This window comes from Acipenser ruthenus, chromosome 52, assembly GCF_902713425.1.
Source record: "Acipenser ruthenus chromosome 52, fAciRut3.2 maternal haplotype, whole genome shotgun sequence".
In the NCBI taxonomy this organism is placed as follows: Eukaryota; Metazoa; Chordata; class Actinopteri; order Acipenseriformes; family Acipenseridae; genus Acipenser; species Acipenser ruthenus.
This window is the reverse complement of record NC_081240.1, coordinates 2,449,734-2,473,100: the sequence shown is the minus strand read 5'-3', so window position 1 is coordinate 2,473,100 and position 23,367 is coordinate 2,449,734. Positions and strand designations below refer to the sequence as shown.

The 23,367-nt window shown below is 40.1% G+C and overlaps 1 protein-coding gene across 1 annotated transcript; it reads right to left on the bottom strand.

The window, feature by feature from the left end:
• Positions 1 to 2,201: 2,201 nt before the first annotated feature.
• LOC117433127 (chromobox protein homolog 6-like) lies at positions 2,202 to 22,094 on the bottom strand. The gene is made up of 5 exons (XM_059016158.1): positions 21,960 to 22,094; positions 21,716 to 21,759; positions 21,399 to 21,464; positions 5,681 to 5,747; positions 2,202 to 4,589 (listed from the first exon to the last, which is right to left on the bottom strand). Exons 1-5 carry the CDS (start codon positions 22,026 to 22,028, stop codon positions 3,177 to 3,179), a joined length of 1,659 nt encoding a protein of 552 aa, XP_058872141.1. The 5' UTR covers positions 22,029 to 22,094; the 3' UTR covers positions 2,202 to 3,176.
• Between the last annotated feature and the right edge of the window lie 1,273 nt (positions 22,095 to 23,367).

Genomic DNA, 23,367 nt, shown 5'->3' with positions numbered 1-23,367 from the left:
CCCATGAAGCATTTGACAGGTTGCACAAAATGTCAGTTTCAGCCAAGATGATTCTTGACTGTTAGTTGTGTTGGAAATTAATTAGATCCTGTAAAGGCCGGCCATGCAGAATTTGACAGGCTGCACAAAACGTGACAATAAGTGTGTTTGTGAGATGATATTAAGAGAGGTATTTTCTCAAAAGAAAATATGGTGCATGGCGAGTGGTTTTTGAAAAATCGTGATAAAAACGGTTACGATATTAAGCGAGGTGATATAAAACGGGTCCATCTGTATATGGAAAACTACAAAGCGGTGTGTAATTCAATATGTTAACGTAACATTATTCAGCAGGCTTCATTCGACTTTGCAAAGCAAAATTTGTTCATTCTATAGGGCTGTACACTATTAAATAAATCAGCTATGCATTTACCATAATGTGCCTTTCACACTGCAGACCCCCAAAGGACCTCCGTGTTAGGTTACGGTTCACTGGTACTGTCTGCTTGATTAGCTTTATGCTTCTTTTAACAAGGGTGTTACTATGAATTAATCTTCAATGGACGGCTGCAGCTGAAGGCTCTGTCTGGTCAGCACCAGCGATCATTGGAGTTCCTCAGTATCCTCCACAGTGGTCATGTGTGCAGAGCAGGGTGGTCTGGGAACATCAAGTGGCATGGCCAAGAGGGGCCACACTGAAGATAGATGCGATGGTCCTGATGGGCTACTTCTTTGTAATAATTAAATGAGGATTGTATAGGGAACCATTTAGTGGACAATACAAGCACCCATGTGTTTCTTTCTTATGGTCTCAGAAACAGAAGCAAAGCAGCTAATTAGGGTCAGGCCTAAGTACATTCATGCTGCTGCTTTAAATATATATATATATATATATATATATATATATATATATATATATATATATAAAAACAAATTGTGGAGCCCCTGCTAAACCGTGCCAGACCAGGGCTAGCTCAGCACATATGACCCATGGAAACAAGGCCATATACCCCCCCCTCCCCCATTCATTTTTGTCACCTCACAGAAAAAAAGAAAAAAAAAAATCTCTTGATCATGTTTATACCTGATTCAGAAAGACTGACTGTTTGTTTATTCTGCAGCCCAAGATAAGCACCATAGAAAACCAAGAGCTCCCAGTCCTGCCCCCCCCCCCCTCCCTCCCTTTCATGAGACTAATCTGTGAGGCGCATATAGCTATCCCCCCAACCCACTCCAAAGACACCCCCAAAATAAGTCCCTCACCCATTACAGCAGGGTTGGAACCAATATAGTCCTATTCCACAGCGGTTTGAGCCATTCCAGGCTTTGCTATACACTTAAGCCACATCTAAGAGGACACATCCTATTCTATTTAAAAGATTGATGGGCAATATTAGTATTGCCAATGGCCCCTTTAAAGCAGCGGCCAGTCTATTTTCTTACCTCTTATTAAAATCAGCAAAGTGCCTGTGAGAACGGTGCTTATAAGTGTTAACAAGATTCTGGATTTTAAACCGTTGGTTAACACTCCTTTTAAATGGATCCCAATGATAGAGTGGAGAGCACTAATAAAAAGCTAATGGGTTTTAAAGGTTAGTGAGCCCAGTGGCAATACTGCTGGTGCCAATGAGAGGTGAGAGATGGGTTTTTAAAAAGCTTTGGTTAGCACTCCTTTAAAGGGGGCCTGAGAGATCTTTAAAGCTTTAGTTCACACTGGAGACTGATCCTGGAATGAGACAAACTGCTACGAAGCAGGCTCGTTGTGTTTCCATTGTCCAAGTGAAATCAGGCACTGATAGGTCAGCCTACCAAGGAGTAGTTTACAGATCAGACTCGTCTTGCCTAAGCGGTTTCAGAAAGCAGTGGATTGTATGAGACCTGTTAATTGCTATTACAATCAAAGTAACCAGAGGCAATGCTCATCACTGAACATACTAGATAGTGTTGCAAGATGCCGATGTAACCTCTGGTTTTGTCAGTGATTAGTATGAGGAGGCACCATGAGATCGGAGACTATAGTAATCTCAAAAGCACAAACCTCCAGATCTCAATCCAGTAGGAAGAATGCAATATGGACCGCACTCCCCTGCATACCAGTCTGAGTTGTAGATGTACTACTGAAAGAGTCTTTGCCATGCCATGACTCAGTCAGTATTGCTATGGCTAAATGTTTTGCATAGCCTACAATTTTAGGATTGAGACAAAAAAAAAAAAAAAAAAGATTTATATAAAAAACATAATTTAGATTTTTTATTTAACATTATGTAATCAAATAAACTACAAAATGATATCGCAAAAAAAAGTCTACCGGAAGCCATAATAGTAGTACAGTAGTATTTCATGTTAGATTTCATTAATGTCACATTGTCCTTTTTTTTTATTTATTTATTTTTTAAAGTACTGTAAAGCCATAAATACGTGCAAGCCTTTTATTATGCTGTTTTGCATATTAAATTTTTGGCACAAATATCAAATTCCACTAACAATACATACTTCGTATATTGAAACAAGTCGCCAACATTTTGAGAAAAAAGATTTTAAGGGTGCAAATATTTGTGGCTTTACAGTATATGGAAAACTACAAAGCGGTGTGTAATTCAATATGTTAACGTTACATTATTCAGCAGGTTTCATTCGACTTTATGAAGCAAAATTAGTTGATTCTATAGGGTGATGCAACACCTTTGGCCGTAGCTGTACATATTCAAGGGTAGGAAAACAGTAGCCACACTAACTGCTTAGTTTAGATGACTGTACAGACAGGTTTAACACTGTGGGGTTATTTATTGATTCCCTTAGTAACACCACAGTCTGAATACAATTTAAGAAACACAGTCTGTGGAAGAGAGGGGGTTTTGGGACGTCAGTTTAGAATAATAAAATAGTCCACATGACACCTAGCAAACAAGAAATCAAATCAGGACATAATCTTCAATGGGGATGGGTTCAATCGGACAGTGGAAAACACAACACCTGGAAACGTAAACTCAATTCTTTAGGAGGTTCCTCACTCTGCTTTAGTACCATTACCATCTAAAAACTGTTACGATACTTACTAAGAAAATGTGTTGAAACGCCTTGGTTTCTAGTCCTCTGTGGGCTGATAAAAGATGGTACTAAAGCGAGAGGAATCCTTCTTGAGAATTGAACCCCTTCAGCTCCCAACCCTGGCGGTTTGTACCCGGCGTCATTTCGGCTTACGGTTTGGCGCCCGCGAAATCCTGCGCATTGCAGAACTCCTTGATGGTGACGGTGAAGAGGTTCGTGGTCACGTCAGTCACGACCACGTTGGCGCAGCAAGGGGACATCTCTGGGCGCCAATCCGGGCCAGGTTCGAAGCTAGCGACAGAAGGGGGAGACGACTGGCCGCCCTTGACGTCCTCGAAGTCTTCATCATCATCATCATCTTCGTCGTCATCATTGCGAGTCTCCTTGTTTGCAGGAGTTGCTGTGCTGGATTCGGGAGGGACGGACAGATCCAAGACCCTGGACTCAACATCGTCTTCATCGGAAGAGGAGGAGGAGGAAGAGGAGGAGGAGGAGCGGTGGTGCAGGCCCGATCTGGGGCCAGTGGTCTGGGGGCTCAGTTTAGGGGGCTGTGGGGATTCGGCACGGGCATTAGAGAGAGGGACCGCGGTTGAGGAAGGAGGGGGCTGGATTTGGGAAGGAGGGGAAGGCGGGCAGTCAGAGCCGCTGGATGAAGAGCTGCTGGAGCCAGAGCTGCCTGAAGAGGACTCCGAGCTGGTGGAAGAGGATGAAGAGGAGGAGGACGAGGACGAGGAAGGGGAGCTGTGCTGGTAGCGCCCCGCCACAGAGGAAGGGGGGCCAATCACCGGAGGCTTCTTCATGGAAGGCGAAGTCGGAGGGCGTCCTAAAGTGGCGGGACGTCCCAGGAGAGTGGAGGGAGCAGAAGAGGGAGGGGCGACTGACGAGGAAGGAGGGGGGCTGCTTAGGTTTTGCTGTTTCCCGTACAGAGAGAAGCCAGCAAACTTCATGTGGGCTGGAGCTCGCATGGGCACCCCAGCCTCACCAAACTTCTTGTTCTTCCCGATCACTCGATTGCGGGACGGGATTCTGGGGCGACCGGGGGGGTTCCTGCGAATTGTGCCACTGGGGGGGGCATTGCCATGGCCACTGCCATTATTATTATTATTATTAGTATTATTATTACTGGCTCCCGTTCCTTTGTCAATGACCTTGAGGTTCAGGATGATCCGGCCTCGTTTGGGCTCTCGAGGCTTCACCTTGCGGTTCAAGATCCGCACCGTTTCGGAGAAGGGAGACACAGGCGGGCGGAGGAGCTGGGGGCCTCCCGGGGTTCCGGAGGGGGAGGAACCGGAGTTGGAGCCTGAGGACAGGAGGTCATGTCTGGGCAGGGGGCGCCGGGACATGCGGTGACAGCGACGGATGTCTTTCTTCAGCTTGTGAACGGCAGCCCCGGAGTGGAGCTTGGGGGAGACGACCGGGTGGGGGTGGCGGAGGGGAGGGGCGTGGTGGGGAGGGTGGGGGCGGGAGTGAGAGGAAGAGGAGGAGGAAGAGGGGGGGTGTTTCGAGGAAGCAGGGAAGTGCAGCTCTGATACACGGACTGCTTCTGCCGCCTGGGCACGAGCCTGTGGGGGGGGGGGGAGTAAAATAAGCAGTTAGCGTTTTTAAAATCATATTCTTTCTCCGAGATTATATAATATATATATATAAAATATACATATAAATAAATCAATAAATGAGAGAGATATGAATGATATGCAGGTCGATAAATGATATGTCTCCAAATTGGCTACTTGTATGACACATAAGATCAAATTATCTTTTAATGATGGACTATTTTGTTAATAAAATACATTTAATGACAGGGAGGGTATGTATTTCAACTATAAAACTTTTTTTTTGTTTTAATTTTTTTAATTATTTTTATTTGTATTCCCCCAATTTGGAATGTCCAGTTATGTTTTTTCTCCTCACTGTCCCCACACGGCACAGACACTGAGGGCTTGTGAGTGTCCTCCGATCTCACCAGCCTAAAGCCAGAATCACTTTTAAGCTGAGCAATCCAGAGGTGGACGGGCTACCGATCCCAGAGAACAGAGACCAGCCCTGCCTCTTATCCACTCGGAATGTGCTCGGTGTCTGGCCAGTAGGGTTCGCTGTTGTGTGATGAGAAGCAATCCCTGCCGGTTTCCCATCCCCCCACCCCGGTGGCGTCAGAGCCAATGTGACGCCCCCCCTCGGGCTCCCCAGCAAAGTTCGGCCTCTTTGCACAGCCTGGACGTGAACTGGCGCCGTCAAAGCTGTGTGACTCATCCTGCGCTCCTAGTTGCAGTGCTTTAACTGGATGAGCCAATCGAGGACCCAAACACACCTATTCTTGACTCAAGCGCCATTTGGTGAACTACAATGAGCGCTGTGGTGCTTGTCATCTTGTACAATACATCATGTAAAGAAAGTATCACGATTAAATCGATACATAGTAAATCAGTACAGCCCTACTAGAACTACAGTTCCCAGCATGCCTCCTCACCAGCAGCTATGGTGAGGGATGCTGGAAGCTGTAGTTATTTATCCCAATACAAACGATACAGACCTCTATTAAGTTATATCATGTAAAGAAAACATCACGATTCATTGATACACAGTGAATCGTTACAGCACTAGTGTGAATCATTATTGGTGCCTCGTTATCAAGATAACAGGTGGCAGGTGTTACCTTTAAAAGGAAGGTTTTTGGCTTGGGTCCTCTCTTCTTAGGACCATAGAGCTCCCGTTCCCTCTCTCTGTCAATCAAAAAATACATAAAAAAAATACAATTAAAAAAAAAAAGTGTCAGGGTCCCCACTTTTAAACATCTCAGGCAAAACATTATGAACCTAGTGTCTTTCAGAGGTTACCTTTATACCCGTGTATTTGAATTTATGAACAGGATTATTATTAGTAAAATGGTTAGGTGTACATACAGCTCTGAGTTTCATTTCTTGAATAGGTCTATGATTGGGTATCAGGTCTATTTTCCACCCTAAGGACTTTCTTTGGTATGAATTATACTTGTTTTCCTGCCAAATGAAAATGAAAAGAATAGTGAAGTATTCATTAAGTTTAAAATAATACTGGAATATGAAAAACACATGTTCATCCCAGCACAACAAATATTATAACACTGCAGAGGATGCAAGGAATTAAAAGAGAAAATGGAGAAAAAGAGAATCTAAGCAAGAAGAGACTGCAGTGACATTGGTCAGCAATACCATGTTGTTTAAAAGACAAATCAAGTCAGGTAATACATACATTATTATTATTATTATTATTTATTTCTTAGCAGACGCCCTTATCCAGGGCGACTTACAATTGTTACAAGATATCACATTATTTTTACATACAATTACCCATTTATACAGTTGGGTTTTTACTGGAGCAATCTAGGTAAAGTACCTTGCTCAGGGGTACAGCAGCAGTGTCCCCCACTGGGGATTGAACCCACGACCCTCCGGGGTCAAGAGTCCAGAGCCCTAACCACTACTCCACACTGCTGCCTACATAGTACTTCTGATTTCCCCGACTTTTCTGCTCTCCTTTAAGAATTCAATTGCTACCTGTTAAGCCATGTGTGTTAATGAGAAACGTGTTAATAATGAAATTAATTTAATTTACAGGGTTTTTTTTCTGTGTAACAACTAAATGGGCTTTTAAATCGTAAGTCTTACTTTTTCATTTCAGATCTGAAGCGACTCCTCTTTATTAATGTCAGTAGTCACGCATAACAATTGTAATAAAGTGGTCCAGCATAAAATACTTTATTTTTCACTATAGCACTATTGACACATTTCTCTGATGTGATTGAGACACAAATAGCTTAACAGGTATCAACTGAATTCTTAAAAGGACAGCAGAAAGTTGGGGGTAAAATACTGAAAATCAAGCCCGGTGTATAAAGAGTATCAGGATGGGCTGCAGTGAATTATAAGGTTATAACTGCATCAAGGGGTACTGGTGACATAAACCACAAGAGCAAACTGGAGTGAATTCACCAGACCAGTTCAGAGATTGTAGATCCCACCAAAGTTTGCTTACACTGTGTTGTATGTGCTCCGTGCGCTACCATTACTGGTAGTGTCATGTGACATGTTCAGTGTGTCGCTATGTAAATAAATCCTGTTCGCCTGCGTGGCGTATCAACTTCAACCTGCAAATGCACGCACCCACATGGCAGAGGGCTACTCTGTCACAACCATTAATACCCTGTATCTTTCTAAACAAGGTATTTATGAGAGCTCCCTAATCAAAATCTGAATCATAAAACAATAATTGTGTGAATGCAGCAATTGTTACAGCTGTGTACAATGGCAGGGTTAGAAACTCCCACTTGCCCAAGGCGAATTCAATCTGATGAGGACTAGTTGGTGTCTGTGTCTCAGTACTCTTCTGGGCGAGTACTTAAAACAAATGTACACATATACTCTCACGTTCAGTCTTGCGTTAAATGCAGGAAAATCAATTTTCTAACCGGGTGTAGCAGTGGTGAATAAGCATTCACAAATAATGCTTATGTAAACAGTTACTCGGAAATGAAACCTCCCTTCACGCCCCCCCTGTAATGCCAACCCCACTTAATGACATTATGTCAGTGTTCTCCCTCTGCGCGGGATGCAAAGTTTATCGTTTGAAGTTACTGAAACTCGCTGCATCTTTTGAAGTAAGTGTAAAGTCATTTTACAATAATGTGTTGATTTATACCAGGTTACGACCCTGACTGATGATGTCATTAGCAAAGGGGGCCTGCTGTACTAACAAGGTCAACAATAGGCGACGTTTTACTAAACTTTTAAAACTAATAAACAAACAATTACAATAATGAACATTATCATAGTATGTTGCTTAAAACATAATAACACAATATATTCATAATAAAGTTGAGTTCTTGTCTATAAACAGTAACACGTTTAAAGCTTGGGACTCGCTGTCTGTAGCTTGGTGTTGTTTACATTATCGTCAGTATATTGTAAGTGATTGGAAGCTGAAATTACTTTTTTTAAAACACACTTTTCTCATACCAATACAGTACTGGTGAGCGATAATCAGTTTGTTTGAAAACCAGGCTTTAATCATTGATAATAGGTGCACAGGCAGTGACTCGGTGAGTGCTCCGGGGCTCAAGCACCAATGGGGGAAAATAAGGTCCCGCACAGTGCAAACAAATCACCTGTTCTGTCAAATTACAATCACAAGCAGAACTGTTATTGCACCGTTTAAAAATATAAAATCCATTTATACAAAGTCTCACCGCTTTCTTGAAAATATCTGCGGTTCCCTCGTTTTTCTTTTAAGAACATAAGAAAGTTTACAAACGAGAGGAGGCCATTCGGCCCATCTTGCTCGTTTGGTTGTTAGTAGCTTATTGATCCCAGAATCTTATCAAGCAGCGTCTTGAAGGATCCCAAGGTGTCAGCTTCAACAACATTACTGGGGAGTTGGTTCAAGACCCTCACAATTCTCTGTGTAAAAAAGTGCCTCCTATTTTCTGTTCTGAATGCTCCTTTATCTAATCTCCACTTGTGACCCCTGGTCCTTATTTCTTTTTTCAGGTCGAAAAAGTCCCCTGGGTTGACATTGTCTATACCTTTTAGGATTTTGAATGTTTGAATCAGGTGTTTGAATCAGTTCAAGACTGAATAGATTAAATTATTTTAGCCTGTCTGCATACGACATGCCTTTTAAACCCGGGATAATTCTGGTCGCTCTTCTTTGCACTCTTTCTAGAGCAGCAATATCCTTTTTGTAACAAAGTGACCAGAACTGAACACAATATTCTAGGTGAGGTCTTACTAATGCATTGTAAAGTTTTAATATTACTTCCCTCGATTTAAATTTAACACTACTCACAATATATCCGAGCATCTTGTTGGCCTTTTTTTTATAGCTTCCCCACATTGTCTACATGAAGACATTTCTCCTTATTGCTTCTAACTGCTCTGTACTTTTCCACGACTGTACTTCTCCCACTCTGCCGCTTCCACACGCAATTGCTGGGAGGACTGCCTGGCTTTTGTCTGTATCGGTTGTGCTGTTGGCTCCGCCCCTCCCCCGTGTCTCAGAGTGGCACTGAATTTGAATCAGATGCTCTGAGCTTCAGCTTATCAGAAAAAGACACCGAGCTGTTAGACTTTAAGCTGCAGTGTTTTCTGATTAAAGCAATTACATATGTTTCTATGCTCTGTACTTTTCCGCGACTGTATTTGTAATGTTCTCATTAGTATCTAAACCTAGAAGATACAGCATCCGTCCACTCTGGCAGATTCTACTGTACTTGCTGAAGCGTTTTTCTCCCACTGCCAATAAAAATAAATCAATAGCCACCTAGCTAACAATTTAATCCTGAGGGCTATAGTGAAACGTACTGTCTTTAAATTGGGACTTTAGTGAAGACCGAGTGTGTATGCGAGTACATTCATTATTGTAAGGAGTAATTCATAGCCAGCATGCTTTTCTGTAAATAGCAACACATGTAATGTGTCCCTATCATCCCGTCTGGTGCTGTCCGTGTCAGTTTCTCAGCGCACAGTACAGTAGTCGCTCAGTAACGAGGTGCAAACAGGTGATTGATCAATCTGTATGAGCATTTACGAAGGTACTTTGTTTAAAAAAATAAATAAATAAATAAATCTAAGCCTATTTTTAGAGACCCCAACTGTTGATTCCAACTTAACTGAACATAAGGACTAGCAAGTTTCAAAAGGTACTAGTCCTTTGGACTAGTAGCACAATACTGTTAGTTTCTAACCCTTATAATTGTATTTAAAACAGGATTCATTCACATATCCGCCCTACTCTGGTCCCACCACAATCGGATATGCGACGGATTACTGTGTAACCCAAAGTGATTTTTTTTTTTTATTTAGACAGTAGTTTAAAAGACGAACAGAGAATTCCCTGAAAATGTGTTGGGAAAGTCATAAATGGCAATGTCATCACATAGCTTGATGTAACATTGCTTAATTATTCTTTTGCATGGGATGAGAAGGAAGGATAGTACTTATCCATATATTAAAAGGGAAGCTGTGCAACAGAAATGTAATGTTAACAATGGACCAAAAAAAAAAAAAAAAAAAAAGAGATCCTTTCCTATTTTATTAGTTTAAACAGCGGCTTAACTAAACACAACCGCACTTTAACTGTAAGCTAGATTTTCTCCCCCTAGAAGTAATTTATTGACCCACTTTGTAACAGTCCTACATACAATGAAAGTATAGTAAAACGATGTTCCTGAAAAATGAACTTTATACATTTTACAAGGTGGTGGTATTAAGATCTGTCACGGTTTAGACTTTTAAAAACTAGAGTAGGGATGTCACAGTATCAAATCTTGACGGTAAAGGCTACCAGTTATCGTTGTACCGGTATAATTTTTTGTAATCCATTTTTTAAATGGCTATTTAAAAAAATACACACTCAAGTCAATTCATTTTTTTAACAAGAAAAATAACTTTAATTTAAAGTGGGTTTTTTTTGTGATCAAATTTTTATTGATTTTCACAGAGAACAAGCAAAAACAAAAACAAAATCACAAAAGGTAGAGACAATGTCGACCCAGGGGACCTCAAAAAAGAAACAAGGACCAGGGGTCACAAATGGAGATTAGATAAAGGGGCATTCAGAACAGAAAATAGGAGGCATTTTTGTTTACACAGAGAATTGTGAGGGTCTGGAACCAACTCCCCAGTAATGTTGTTGAAGCTGACACCCTGGGATCCTTCAAGAAGCTGCTTGATGAGATTCTGGGATCAATAAGCTACTAACAACCAGGCAAGCAAGATGGGCTGAATGGCCTCCTCTCGTTTGTAAACTTTCTTATGTTCTTAAAAGAATAACGAGGGAAACGCAGATATTTTCCCTCCCCTCCTTCCCCTAAAGGCACATCCATCCCTCCACAGACCTCCTGAGAATAATTTGACATGGAATTAGCAGGCAGACAATAAATCCTGACAGTCACAGTTTTTTTATCCAATGAAATGACAATCAGACAATAGCTTAGTTATCTCAGTTGTAGCTCCCTTCCAGATTTCTAAAGTGTCGTGTTTTTGTCTTATTTATCCTGGCGGTAGATAGTTCTATGAGGAAGGAGCCAGCGCTGTACTATCAGTTTCTTTGCCGCTGTTAAACCAGCAAGCCCAATTTTCCGCTGACGTTCCAGCAACTAAAGTTTTGAATCATCATTAAGTAACAGTACGACTGGATCCAATTGCATGTCTCTCCCAATTATCCCAGGCAGTATAGACATCACCTGGCACCAAAAAGAGTTAACCTCTGGACATTCCCAGATCATGTGCATTAGAATGCAAGGTGTATTAAGAGTACAGAGTTTCCATAGGGGGTCTGCGGTGATTCCTACAAGATATCTCTTACAAGGAGTCCAGTATGTCCTGTAAACATAATTTTAAATTAATTAATTGGCGATTGGGATTTTTAGATGCATTAAATATATTGTCCCAGACCGCATTCCAATCAATTAGCACATCTTCTAAACTAAAGTGAGATCTTTCTCCCATGATTTGAACAAAGCCAACGGGTTACATGAAGCTTTTAGTAGATTTGAGTATATAGTTGAGACTAGCCCTTTAGAGGAATCACCCGAGACCCAACCTATTACAGGATGTATTGCAAGTTCCGATCCCCAGGGAACCCCAAAGCATGTAAAGCAGAAGCAGTCTAAGATACAAGTAAAAAGGATGATCCTGGTAAATTAAAATGCAAGGTCAATTCCTGGAAACTAATACGCCCGTCCTTATTGTTATTGTCCTTAAAAATATTAATGCCTTATTTAGACCATGAGTCAAAAACAAAGGGTTGGTTACCTGACCGAAGAGCACTGTTATGCCAGATAGGTGAATGTTGGTGCCATTTAATATTATACCCCATCTGTTTTTCTATTGCCCTGAAGTTAGCTATAGTAATTTGCAATGATAGGACCATAATGTAGAGCACATTTTATGTTTGTGAGACCTGCAAATGAAATGCCTTGTAGTTTTACGGGAGTAGTCACTAGTGCTTCTTCAATATCTCTCCAGGGCACAGCAGACAGTGGATTTAACCATACTCTGAGGGAGCGTAACTGGTACAACTTAAAATTAGGTACAGCTAAGACCCCGTCCATTTTTGTGCGCTGTAGTGCGTTAAACTTGATTTGTGATTGCTTGCCATTCCACAAAAATATCCTTATTAAAAAAGATTTTAGCCCAATAACCTATGGGGGGGGGGGGGGGGGGTGGAATCATGGCATTAATAAAATTAATTCGAGGAAGAATATTCATTTGAACTGTAGCGGTCTGAGCTCGTAGGGAGGCGGGCATCACTGTCTATCTCTATGTCTCCCTTCACCTCCCTTAGTACTTTGTGATAATTATTTTTGATAATGGATTGAAGGGAGGGCTATATATCAATGCCCAGGTATGTAAATTATTTTCTGATTGGAATGATGGAGGGTAACAAGACCCTACCTGCAGCTGTGTTAGAGGCATCAGGGCAGACTTTGCCCAGTTAATTTTATAGCCCGAGAAGTCACTAAATTCACTGAAGGCTGTTAATTTTTGGAATATAATTTTGAATCTGCAACATACAATAGAATATCATCTGCATACAATGACATAGCGTGGCTTGAAGATTTAAATTTGATGAAAGGCACTACTGTGTGCTGCCTAATGTTCTGCACTTTTGGTTCAAGCGAAAGAGCAAATAGCATAGGCGATAAAGGGCAGCCATGCCGGCTTCCCCTCAAAATATTAAAAGGTTCGGAGTGTAAGCCACCAGTAGAGACCATAGCAGAAGGATTGGCATACACTGTACAAATCATATTGATAACATTTTCACCCAAACCAAATCTCTCTAATACCAGCCAAAGGAAGTTCCACTCAAGTCTATCAAATGCCTTCTCTGCATCTAATGATAGGACTGCACCTTTCTTGACTGCTGAGTTTATCTTGTTTAGCCAAATTGGGCCAAGTATGTCCCAAAATAACACCGCCACCAATTCTGGGGGGATGCTGTGAAGTCCTGCAGTTTTGCCTTTAACACTCGTCAGTTTGCTTTCAATAGAGATGGGTTTGCCTAATGTTGCTGCCTCTGCCTCAGATAGTTTTGGAAGATTTAGATTTTGCAAAAAGTTAGTGCAAGCCTCCTTATCTAAGGTGGAGCTAGAATTATACAAATTAGAAAAAAAAAAGGAGCGAAAGGTCGCACTAATCTCTTTGGGGTCACAACTTAGTCCTTTTGAAGGTGAATGGATTGATTCAATAGATGCACGAGATTCACTTTGTTTTAATTTTAGTCAAGTAATCGGCTGGGTTTACTGCCTTGAAAGGAATATTTTTGTCTAACAAATTCTGCCCTTTTTCACTGGCTGCTTGCAGTTTTTCTTCATTAATTTGGGTGCAGTTACTTTTTTGTGCATTTTCTTTTTTGTACATTTTCAGACACTGACATCGTTCTTCTAGATCATGAATTTGTTTTAATCTTTATTTTTTAATGTGAGAAGCAAATAAGTAAGTGTCGTCTCTTATGAAGCCTTTTGTAGCTTCCGATACCGTAGCTGGGTTGTTCACGGAGGGACTTTTACATTTCCAAAAACTCCACTAACTTAGTTTGAAATTGGAAAATTCATTCTGGATTTTGTAGAAGTTTGGGGGCATACACACTAATAAAAGCAATTTTCCTCCCTTGTTATGTTGTACATATGTAAGCCAATCTTCCAGATCTGTCACCACTAACCTTTTCTATATTAAAATTAAGATTACGTTTAATAAGAATAACACTCTTTGTTCTTGACCCATCAGATGTAGCAGCAACTTTGTAAAATTTGTTTTGTAATCTATGGACATCTACTGCACGTAAGTGCGATTCTTGTATAAATGCCAAATCCACGTGTTTCCTGTGTAATTGTTATATATATATATATATATATATATTAGGGCTGTCAATTAATCAGTTAAGTTCTGCGATTAAAACGTAAATGTTTTTATAGATTAATTATTTTAATGCATGTTAATTGCATTGCTGTGTCTTGAGCCTTTCAGCACAGCGTACTTCAATCCTGGCCGCGGCAGCATTGTATTGAGTGTCTGAGTGCAGTTATTGTTTAAATAGAAAGTTAGTCACTGAACTGCTTCATGGAGCAAAGCACTAAAAATGAATGGGATTTTTTTATTTTTTTGACGGCTCACTGGACAGCAAGACGCTTACTTGTCTACTGTCAAAGTGAGTTCCAGTATCAAACACGAGTACATCTAGTCTGCTGCGTGCTGAACACGCCTTCATCTCTCAAAATACACTAGCAGCTCTTCTGCTACAGACAATAACAACAAATTAAACCCACCAGTTTCGACAGAAATGCAGGATCGCTGCAAGCCCATATCAAGCGAAGAATGATCATGATAATAAATGAGTTAGGCTGTGTTGCTCCTTTTTTTCATGTAGTATGTAAAGCCTGACAATTGTTAGTTTGCAGTTTTTGGATATGATGACAGTTTTTTTTTTTTGTATGTTCTCTTCACAATTAAGAGTTCATTTCCTAGAAGTGCTTACTATATCTACATATTGATAATTATATTTAAAAAAAGACAAATTTATTTCAGTTCACAATCACATTTAAAAATAGATATCCTATGTATTATGTTTTCTGATCTCTGTATGCTGCTGATCAAGCTTGAACCGCACATTTTATAGTGTTTGGTTGGATTTGTAATTTCTAAATTATTGCCCCTAGTACATTTTGGTGGTGGTCTCAATTGGTAAATTTCCTGGTTAAATAAATACATAAATAAATACATTTTAAACAATTTTATTTACAGTTAAGGATAATAACAATAGCATCAGTAATAAAACAAATTTAAATTCAATGGATGTAGTAATTGTAAAAATTTAATATGCGATTAAAACCGAGATTAACTAAGATTAATTTTTTTTTTTAAATCGTGAGATTAATTGCGATTCATTTTTTTAACCGCTTGACAGCCCTAATACATTTAAACCTCTCAGATTCCAGGACATATTAAGCTTAACCATTATCAAAGACTAAACTAGGAATTGTACCAATGAAAATCAAATATTGTCCCTGAGGATCAGAATTCCAGCATTGTGGAAGACACAATGCTACCAGCTGATACAACGGGGGGGTTGTCCGTATTCAGTACATAGGATGTAAATTAAGGACAAAAAAATAAAGCGTATTCTGTGCGACAAACAATTTTCTATGAGGTCCCAGTCCCCCCCCCCCCCCCCGCCACTCTAGACGGCTCCCCCCCCCCCCCCATGTCTATGACATGTAACAGCCACATAATGCAGTTTCTGATCCCCAGATCTCACCCCCTTTCCCTTCATGCTAGTGAAAAAACACAAATGAAATATTATCAGGCTACTTAAACCAATACAATCATTATATTCCCCCTTCTTAAGTTATCTCCCATTTATCAAAGACAGATGATAGTTCCCCATACATTTTCACACTGAACCTTATAACAAGCAAACAAAAACAAGTGTTTACAAAACAGAAGAAATACAATACTTATCAGTCTTTACGAGTTGTGTCCAGGGTATGTTAGTGTATTCGCATAGGCATTTTGGAAAAAAATAAAATTATAATATGTAATTTTTCTGCCTCAACAGCCAATGAAAAAGAGAGTTGTTCTCTGTTGTAAGAGACTCCTAGAGTAGCTGGACAGATTAAAAAAAGATGTAACACCCAGCGCCTGCAGTTCTTTTCGAACTCCAACATAGGCCTTCGCCTTCTGTGCAGTAGCCGAGAAATCCGACAGGATTGTCTCCCTCTCGGTTCACTGCTAGCCCACAGATTCCGATATTGTTGCGTCTAGATCTATTTTTGAGGTCAGCCATTTTTAGGTGCAATTTGTCGATCTCAGAAATGCAATGCACGATGTCACACTTCATTGTCCTTGCTTCTGACTGTAAACCGTCCACCTTAGCAATTAACCACAAACTACCATCATATGGGAATCAATGTCCGTTCTGAGAGATGGTACAGTATCTCTGTTCTCCCGAAGTGAAATCTTCACCCCTTCCATCGCACCGCTAACGGCATTAGAGATCATTGACTCGAGGGCTCCGTGTTGTTTAGCCAGCTCGACTGCGTTTTAAGACATGCAGTGCCCGCCCACTGATCTCTCAGCAGAGTGCAAAACTTAATGATGAGAAGACGGTGCCTGCATTTTTTTTTTTTTCTTTTTTTGGACTGCATGTTAACAGCAACGAACACAAAGGAAAAAAGAAAAGTTAAGGTGGGTATGACACCATTGCAAAGTTAGGGGACTTTGGTAAATTGATAGAAGGCAGTGATGAAAAGTTACAGTGCCTTGTTCTTGCTGATATTTGAGTATTTGTGTTTCATTTACTGATAATCATGTTTGCTAGCGATCATTGTTTAGTAGAGTGGTTTATATTAAATATGACGTCACTTATTTAATAGCCTACTCGGATAATCTCATGCATGGCAGTTAAGAACATAAGAAAGTTTACAAACGAGAGGAGGCAATTTAGCCCATCTTGCTCGTTTGGTTGTTAGTAGCTTGTTGATCCCAGAATCTCATCAAGCAGCTTCTTGAAGGATCCCAGGGTGTCAGCTTCAACAACATTACTGGGGAGTTGGTTCCAGACCCTCACAATTCTCTGTGTAAAAAAGTACCTTCTATTTTCTGTTCTGAATGCCCCTTTATCTAATCTCCATTTGTGATCCATGGTCCTTGTTTCTTTTTTCAGGTCAAAAAAGTCCCCTGGGTCGACATTGTCTATACCTTTTAGGATTTTGAATGCTTGAATCAGATCACTGCGTAGTCTTCTTTGTTCAAGACTGAATAGATTCAATTCTTTTAGCCTGTCTGCATACAACATTCCTTTTAAACCCGGGATAATTCTGGTTGCTCTTCTTTGCACTCTTTTTAGAGCAACAATATCCTTTCTGTAGCGAGGTGACCAGAACTGAACACAATATTATAGCTTAGGTCTTACTAATGCATTGTAAAGATGTAACATTACTTCCCTTGATTTAAATTCAACACTTTTATTCAACAAGAAGAAAAGTTAAGGGGGGGTATGACACTATTGCAAAGTTAAGCAGCATCTGGGGGACTTTTTTCTTTTTTTTCAATGGGAATAAAATTGTATTCATTTTTGAATACATAAAACCAAAATCCCTACAACACTATCAACTTGAGGAGACGGCAACATCTTTACAATACCATTTAAAAAAAAAAAATACAAATGCCTGTAGCATCTTAGACTTCGTTATATAGTAGTAAATCTAGACTTTGATTCTCTGCTTACTTCTTTGGTTTGGTAAATTGATAGAAGGCAGTGATGAAAAGTTACAGTGCCCTATTCTTGCTGATATTTGAGTATTTGTGTTTCATTTACTGACAATCATGTTTGCTAGCGATCATTGTTTAGTAGAGTGGTTTATATTAAATATGACGCCAATTATTTAATAGCCTACTCGGATAATCTAATGCATGGTAGCTTTCAGAACTTGAGATGTCTGTGTTCATTAGTTAGTTCTAATGAACACAGTGGCTCACCGATGGACAAATGGTGAATAAAAAAAAAAAAAACGCGCCCATATTACCATAAACCGTGAACTCGGTAATCATTGTATAGAAAAATGGTTGCGGTTTCAAAACCGTGGCAGTTTATACCGCGGTTTACCGTAAAACCAGTATACCGCGACATCCCTAAACTAGAGGTGCATGAACCGACTGAGCTCTCCACAGGTGAGGGTCATTGCTGTCGATCGGGCTAATTTACCATTCACAGTGAAACGAGTGAAGAAACAGCTGCTGGGGTTTGTGTGGATCGCTGTCCTACACAGTCTTAAAAACATCAGTCACCACAAGCCCAAGCAGCTGTTTCTTCACTCGTTTCACTGAGTGGGTAAATCAGCCCGATCGACAGCAATGACGCTCACCTGACTGTCAGCACCTCATTCTGTTGAGAGCTCGATCCGAACAATCGAATAATCAGTTTGTGCTGCACTATTAAAAACTAACTTACAGCCTTGGCTTCGTAACATCAGACACTGAGAAAGAAGCTGAATCACTTGTCAGAGTCTTTTAGGATTAAGATCTACACATTCCTCCACAGAGTGTGTTACACAGTAGTTATGGATGAACTGAGTGACACCTATTTTTTTCAAATTCATGCTTTAACGCAAGAGGCGGTTTGCCTTTTGTCAACCACCTACACTTTCACATTTTGATATTTGACATTTTCCATTGCAGGACTACCCACGTACAGTTTCACTGGAAACTGGATATGCCTTAATGGTTCAACTGAAATGTGAAAAAAATAAAATAAAAATCAGGGATGGAAATAAGACCCATTGCATAGCAGTCTCAAAGAGTTTAATAAAATACATACCTGAGATTGTTACCTATACACACTGTGGCTAATCAAAATCGTACTAAAACCTGGAACGGATATTAAAAAAAAAAAAAAAAAAAAAATACCTTTTTGGTGTCAAGCGGCAGGGATGGAAATAAGATCCCTATTGCATAGCAGTTTTACCCATTCCAGGTTTTACTACAAGCTTAATTAGCCACAGTGTACAGCGATGGTCAAAAGCTTTGCATCACCCTATAGAATGAACTAATTTTGCTTCATAAAGTCTAATGAAACCAACTGAATAATGTTATTTTAACATATTGAATTACATACTGCTTTGTAGTTTTCCAATTATATTTAACAAAACAATCTGACATTTTGAAATACAGGTCAGAACTGGAGTTGTCGGTACCATGAAAGAGAGCACTGAGCTACACACAGACAGACAAATACCCCCAAATTTCAATACCCCTAATCACGTGTGCTGGAGTACTGTACATCCTATCAGTTTCAACACGATTGGATAAGCAGTTCTCTAGATACAAAAGAAGTGACACCCTGACAGATGGAAAGACAGACAGGGCATCCTCATATACTTCCAGATTCTATTACACTGAGGAACTTGTGCTAAAGAATGTCCTTTTCAAGTTTCTGCTCTGAAAGTGCCAATGTGTGTAACATACACAGACCACCTCATGATCCTATCAATAGCTTTGCTAAAGAAGGTACTTAGTAAGTTTCACATCGCTGATAGGCAAAAAAGAAAAAGGGGTGACATGCTTATATAGACCTGCCTCAACTCTATCCCCCAGGGATAGGAACCTACAGGTTTGCAATTATTATTATTAATAGTTGTTCGTGCATCTGTTGGGGAGAAAGAGTTTAACTTAGAGCTGATTGCTCAGACTCCTGATCATTTAAATAACGTACTTCAATAAAAGAGAGTTAGATGAGAAACCCAGGAGAGGGGACAGCACCGCTATTAGTTTCATTCCCTGTAAAGAGTTTCATACTCTGAAGGCGGGGGAAAGAGATGAGAAAGCCGATATCGGCTGCCCTTAGCTGACTCCTATTAGCGAGTCACTCAGCCAGCCAGTGTGGCAACTTTGCAGGCAGGCAGGTGCAACACAGCAACAGGAAGCAGCGAACACATTGCCTACCAATGTAGGTCACTGACTAAAATGATTCACTCCTTTCACGATAGTCAGTTATGTTACTCGGAGGCTTGGTGGTCCAGTGGTTAAAGAAAAGGGCTTAATACCAGGAGCATCCCGGTTCAAATCCAGGCTCAGCCACCAACTCACTGTGTGTGACTCTGAGCAAGTCACTTAACCTCCTTGTGCTCCGTCCTTCAGATGAGACTTAAAACCGGGGTCCCATTGCAAGTGACTCTGCAGCAGCAGTTGTTGATACACAGTTCACCCCCTAGTCTCTGTAAGTCACTTCAGATAAAAGCGTCTGCTAACTGACTAAATAATAATAATAATAATAATAATAATAATAATAATAATAATAATAATACCATGCCCCAAGAGCTTGGGCTAATTAACTTGTACTCTGCCAGAATAAATCACTACTGGCATCCCCCCAGATTGCACCAAACTTTGGGGAAGCCAGAGATCAGTTCACAAGCCAAGGATAAGCACTGAGTCAGGCTGCCACCACTGAGGTACAAAAAAACAGGACATCTGAACAGAAGGATGGTTGTTAAAACTAAACTCTCCTTAGAAATCCTACAATCATCCAATAGGAACCATTGATAATATTACTACTACAGCACTGCCAACGAATTAATAGTGTCAGTCTATTGTAGTAAAACTGTGTCCTGATTTATCTAACAGGTAACATTGACAATAGTAGTAATATTATCAATGTTACCTGTTAGACCAATTCATATTGTGTGTTTATTGCAGTAATAACATTATCTTGATTTATTCAAATTGTGCTCAATTTACAGGACTGGCATTGCAGTGTTGCTGTTGTAATCCTATGTACATGGATGTGGAAACGTGAGATTAAAAACAGGAGAAGATTAAAAATCAGGATCGTTTAGTGCCCCGAGGAGGCATCTTGACACCTGGGACGCCTTCCTGAAAACCAGGACGATCCAGGGAAAACAGGGACAGGTGGTAACCTGAGACAGCCACCTGGGAGTGGTTTGATGCAATCCAGATTTTTCTCCAGTTCTGATCAAATCGACTCCTTAGTATAGCAATCAAAAGATATTGCACAAGAATATCCAGTATTGGTTTTGGACTTGTGTTTTGGAAAACCATTGTTTTAATTTTAATGTATTTTTGTATTTATAACTATCAAGGAAGAAACTTGTGTCCCTAAACTAAAACTCCTTATGGCGAAAGTAAACAACTAAAAACGACTGGAATATATTATATATCATTTTTTTTAATGTAAACAAAGGTTTAAATGCTTCAAAAAATATAACTGGAACACATCTAAGACATGCTTAGGTTTTAATATAAACTATGATAGAAACACGACAGCTACCGTGCACAATGTTACTGAGTCACCTCATCAGGCAAGTAAAGATAGTGTTGTGGGGAGACGTTTACTTCAGCTCTGGGGTTTGCAATAAAGCGGTCCGCCTCTTCAGTCCTTATTTGTGTTGTCGCAAGGCAGTGGCGGGAGCGCAGCGGCGTGTCTCTCAAACCAGAAAACCACCCTACTTTCGTCTGGAACTTTCGGCGCGGTCTGAAGGGATTTATTTACTTCAAAACTGTCAGGGTTTTATATGCACAGAAACGCAAAACGTACACATATTTCGACGACGAACTTAAAGAATGTGCGAGTAATGTGGCTTTAAAAAAAAAAAAAAAACTTGCATTCATCGTTCAAGTTGAAACGCCAGCGCCCTGCTGTCAAAAATCTACACAAACCAGGGTGCAATCAGTGTGGTTGTTGCAATAATAAAATGCACGGAGGTGTACAGGCAAACGTGAATTTGCGTTCCGGCCAAATAAATAAATAAATATAAATAAATAAATAAATCACAGAGCACCCATACATATATACACATTCTACAATAAAACAATACTTACTTTTGCTCGAAAGCCGCAATCAGACGACCATCCAGAATATTTTCTTCAGGTTCCCACGTACTGTATCTGGGGACGAAATAATTAAAATACATGTGTTTTAGATTTTGGAATATGATCCATCATCAACTCGTATGCACCGTACCACTGCCATTTTACAAATTCTTTATTTATTTATTATTTTTGTATTTATATGCGTACCGTTTGCACAGCAGAACGTCTTTATACATCCATACAAATAAATAAACACATATATGCATTTGTTGTTTTTTTTTTCTTTTCCATACGAGCACTGCTAATACTACTGTACGGGTACTTACTTGATTGCCCATCCTTTCCACTTAACCATATACTCGATTCGACCCTGCAGAAAAAAATAAAAAGAGGTTACTGTAATATTAAAAAAAAAACAAGGTTGCAATCTCTCTACAGATTAAAACTGAATACGACGGCTTGCTTACAGTATGACTCCTCTTACCCCACTACCCCGTTCTCCCCCAAACCTCCCCCAGTACCCTCCCCGCAAGCTCCGACCCAGTTGTCCCCTTGGCCCGGTTCGCCTACCTTTCGGACCCGGCGTTTGATGATGGACTCGGCGGCAAACACTCGCTCCCCGACAGCAGACAGCTCCATCTTCCAGCCCAGACAGACCAGAATAAGCAGCCGCACACGTGACCTGCGTTGCCGCGGAAACCCCGGGCTGGGAGGGAGGGAGGGAGGGAGACAGGAAGGGGGCTTCTTAAGGTTACACCGCCTCAGTTTTCACATTTGATTTTTTTAGACTGTAACGCACAAGGTACCTGTTTGTTACCCGTTCTGTAAAGCCACGTTTGCTGAGCGAGGCTCACGGTCAAGTAGAGATGAGCCACGGATTTACTAGGACCAAACGACTTGCATCACCCGATAGAATTAACACATTTTGTTTAATAAAATCGAATAAAATCTGCTGGATAATTTCACATTAACATATTGAAATGACATACCGCGTTGTAGTTTTCCATATACTAAACGAAAAACTGACACAAATGTGACATTTCGAAATCTAACATGAAATATTGTACTATTGTTATGGCTTCCGGTAGACTTTGCGATTTATAATTTTGTAGTTTCTTTGATTACAGGATGTTAAATAAAATGCCTAAATTATGCTCATATAGTTTTTATTTTTAAATGATGTCTTAATCCTAAAATTATAGGTGATTCAATAGGGTAAAAAGTAAATCTTCCGCCTGTATCCGCTATAACACACATAAGAGAACACTGCAGCACCAGTAATACGCTCTCATGACCCAAGCACCATGCTACTGGACCCTCAGCTAATGCACCATCCTTGCACTGTTGCACTACTAATATGTCATTGTAGATATACCTTGTTGCAATCCTAACTTGTTGCATCCTAGTTCATATTGTGTTTAAGTAGTATTATTTGCTTGCACTGTAAACTACACTGCACTTAAATATTAAGCTTGCACTGAAACCCTGTTCTGCCCTGTAAGTCACCTTGGATAAAGGTGTCTTCCAAATAAATAAATAAATATTATTATTATTATTATTATTATTATTATTATTATTATTATTATTGTTGTTGTTGTTGTTGTTGTTGTTGTTGTTGTTGTTGTTGTTGTATATAATAATAATTATTATTATTTTATTTGTTTATTTAGCAGACGCCTTTATCCAAGGCGACTTACAGAGACTAGGGTGTGTGAACTATGCATCAGCTGCAGAGTCACTTACAACTACGTCTCACCCGAAAGACGGAGCACAAGGATGTGAAGTGATTTGCTCAGGGAAACACAATGAGTCAGTGGCTGAGGTGGGATTTGAACCGGGGACCTCCTGGTTACAAGCCCTTTTCTTTAACCACTGGACCAATAATAATAATAATAATAATAATAATAATAATAATAATAATAATAATAATAATAATAATAATAATGTATGGCTTGATTAACTGCTCTGCATCAGAGAT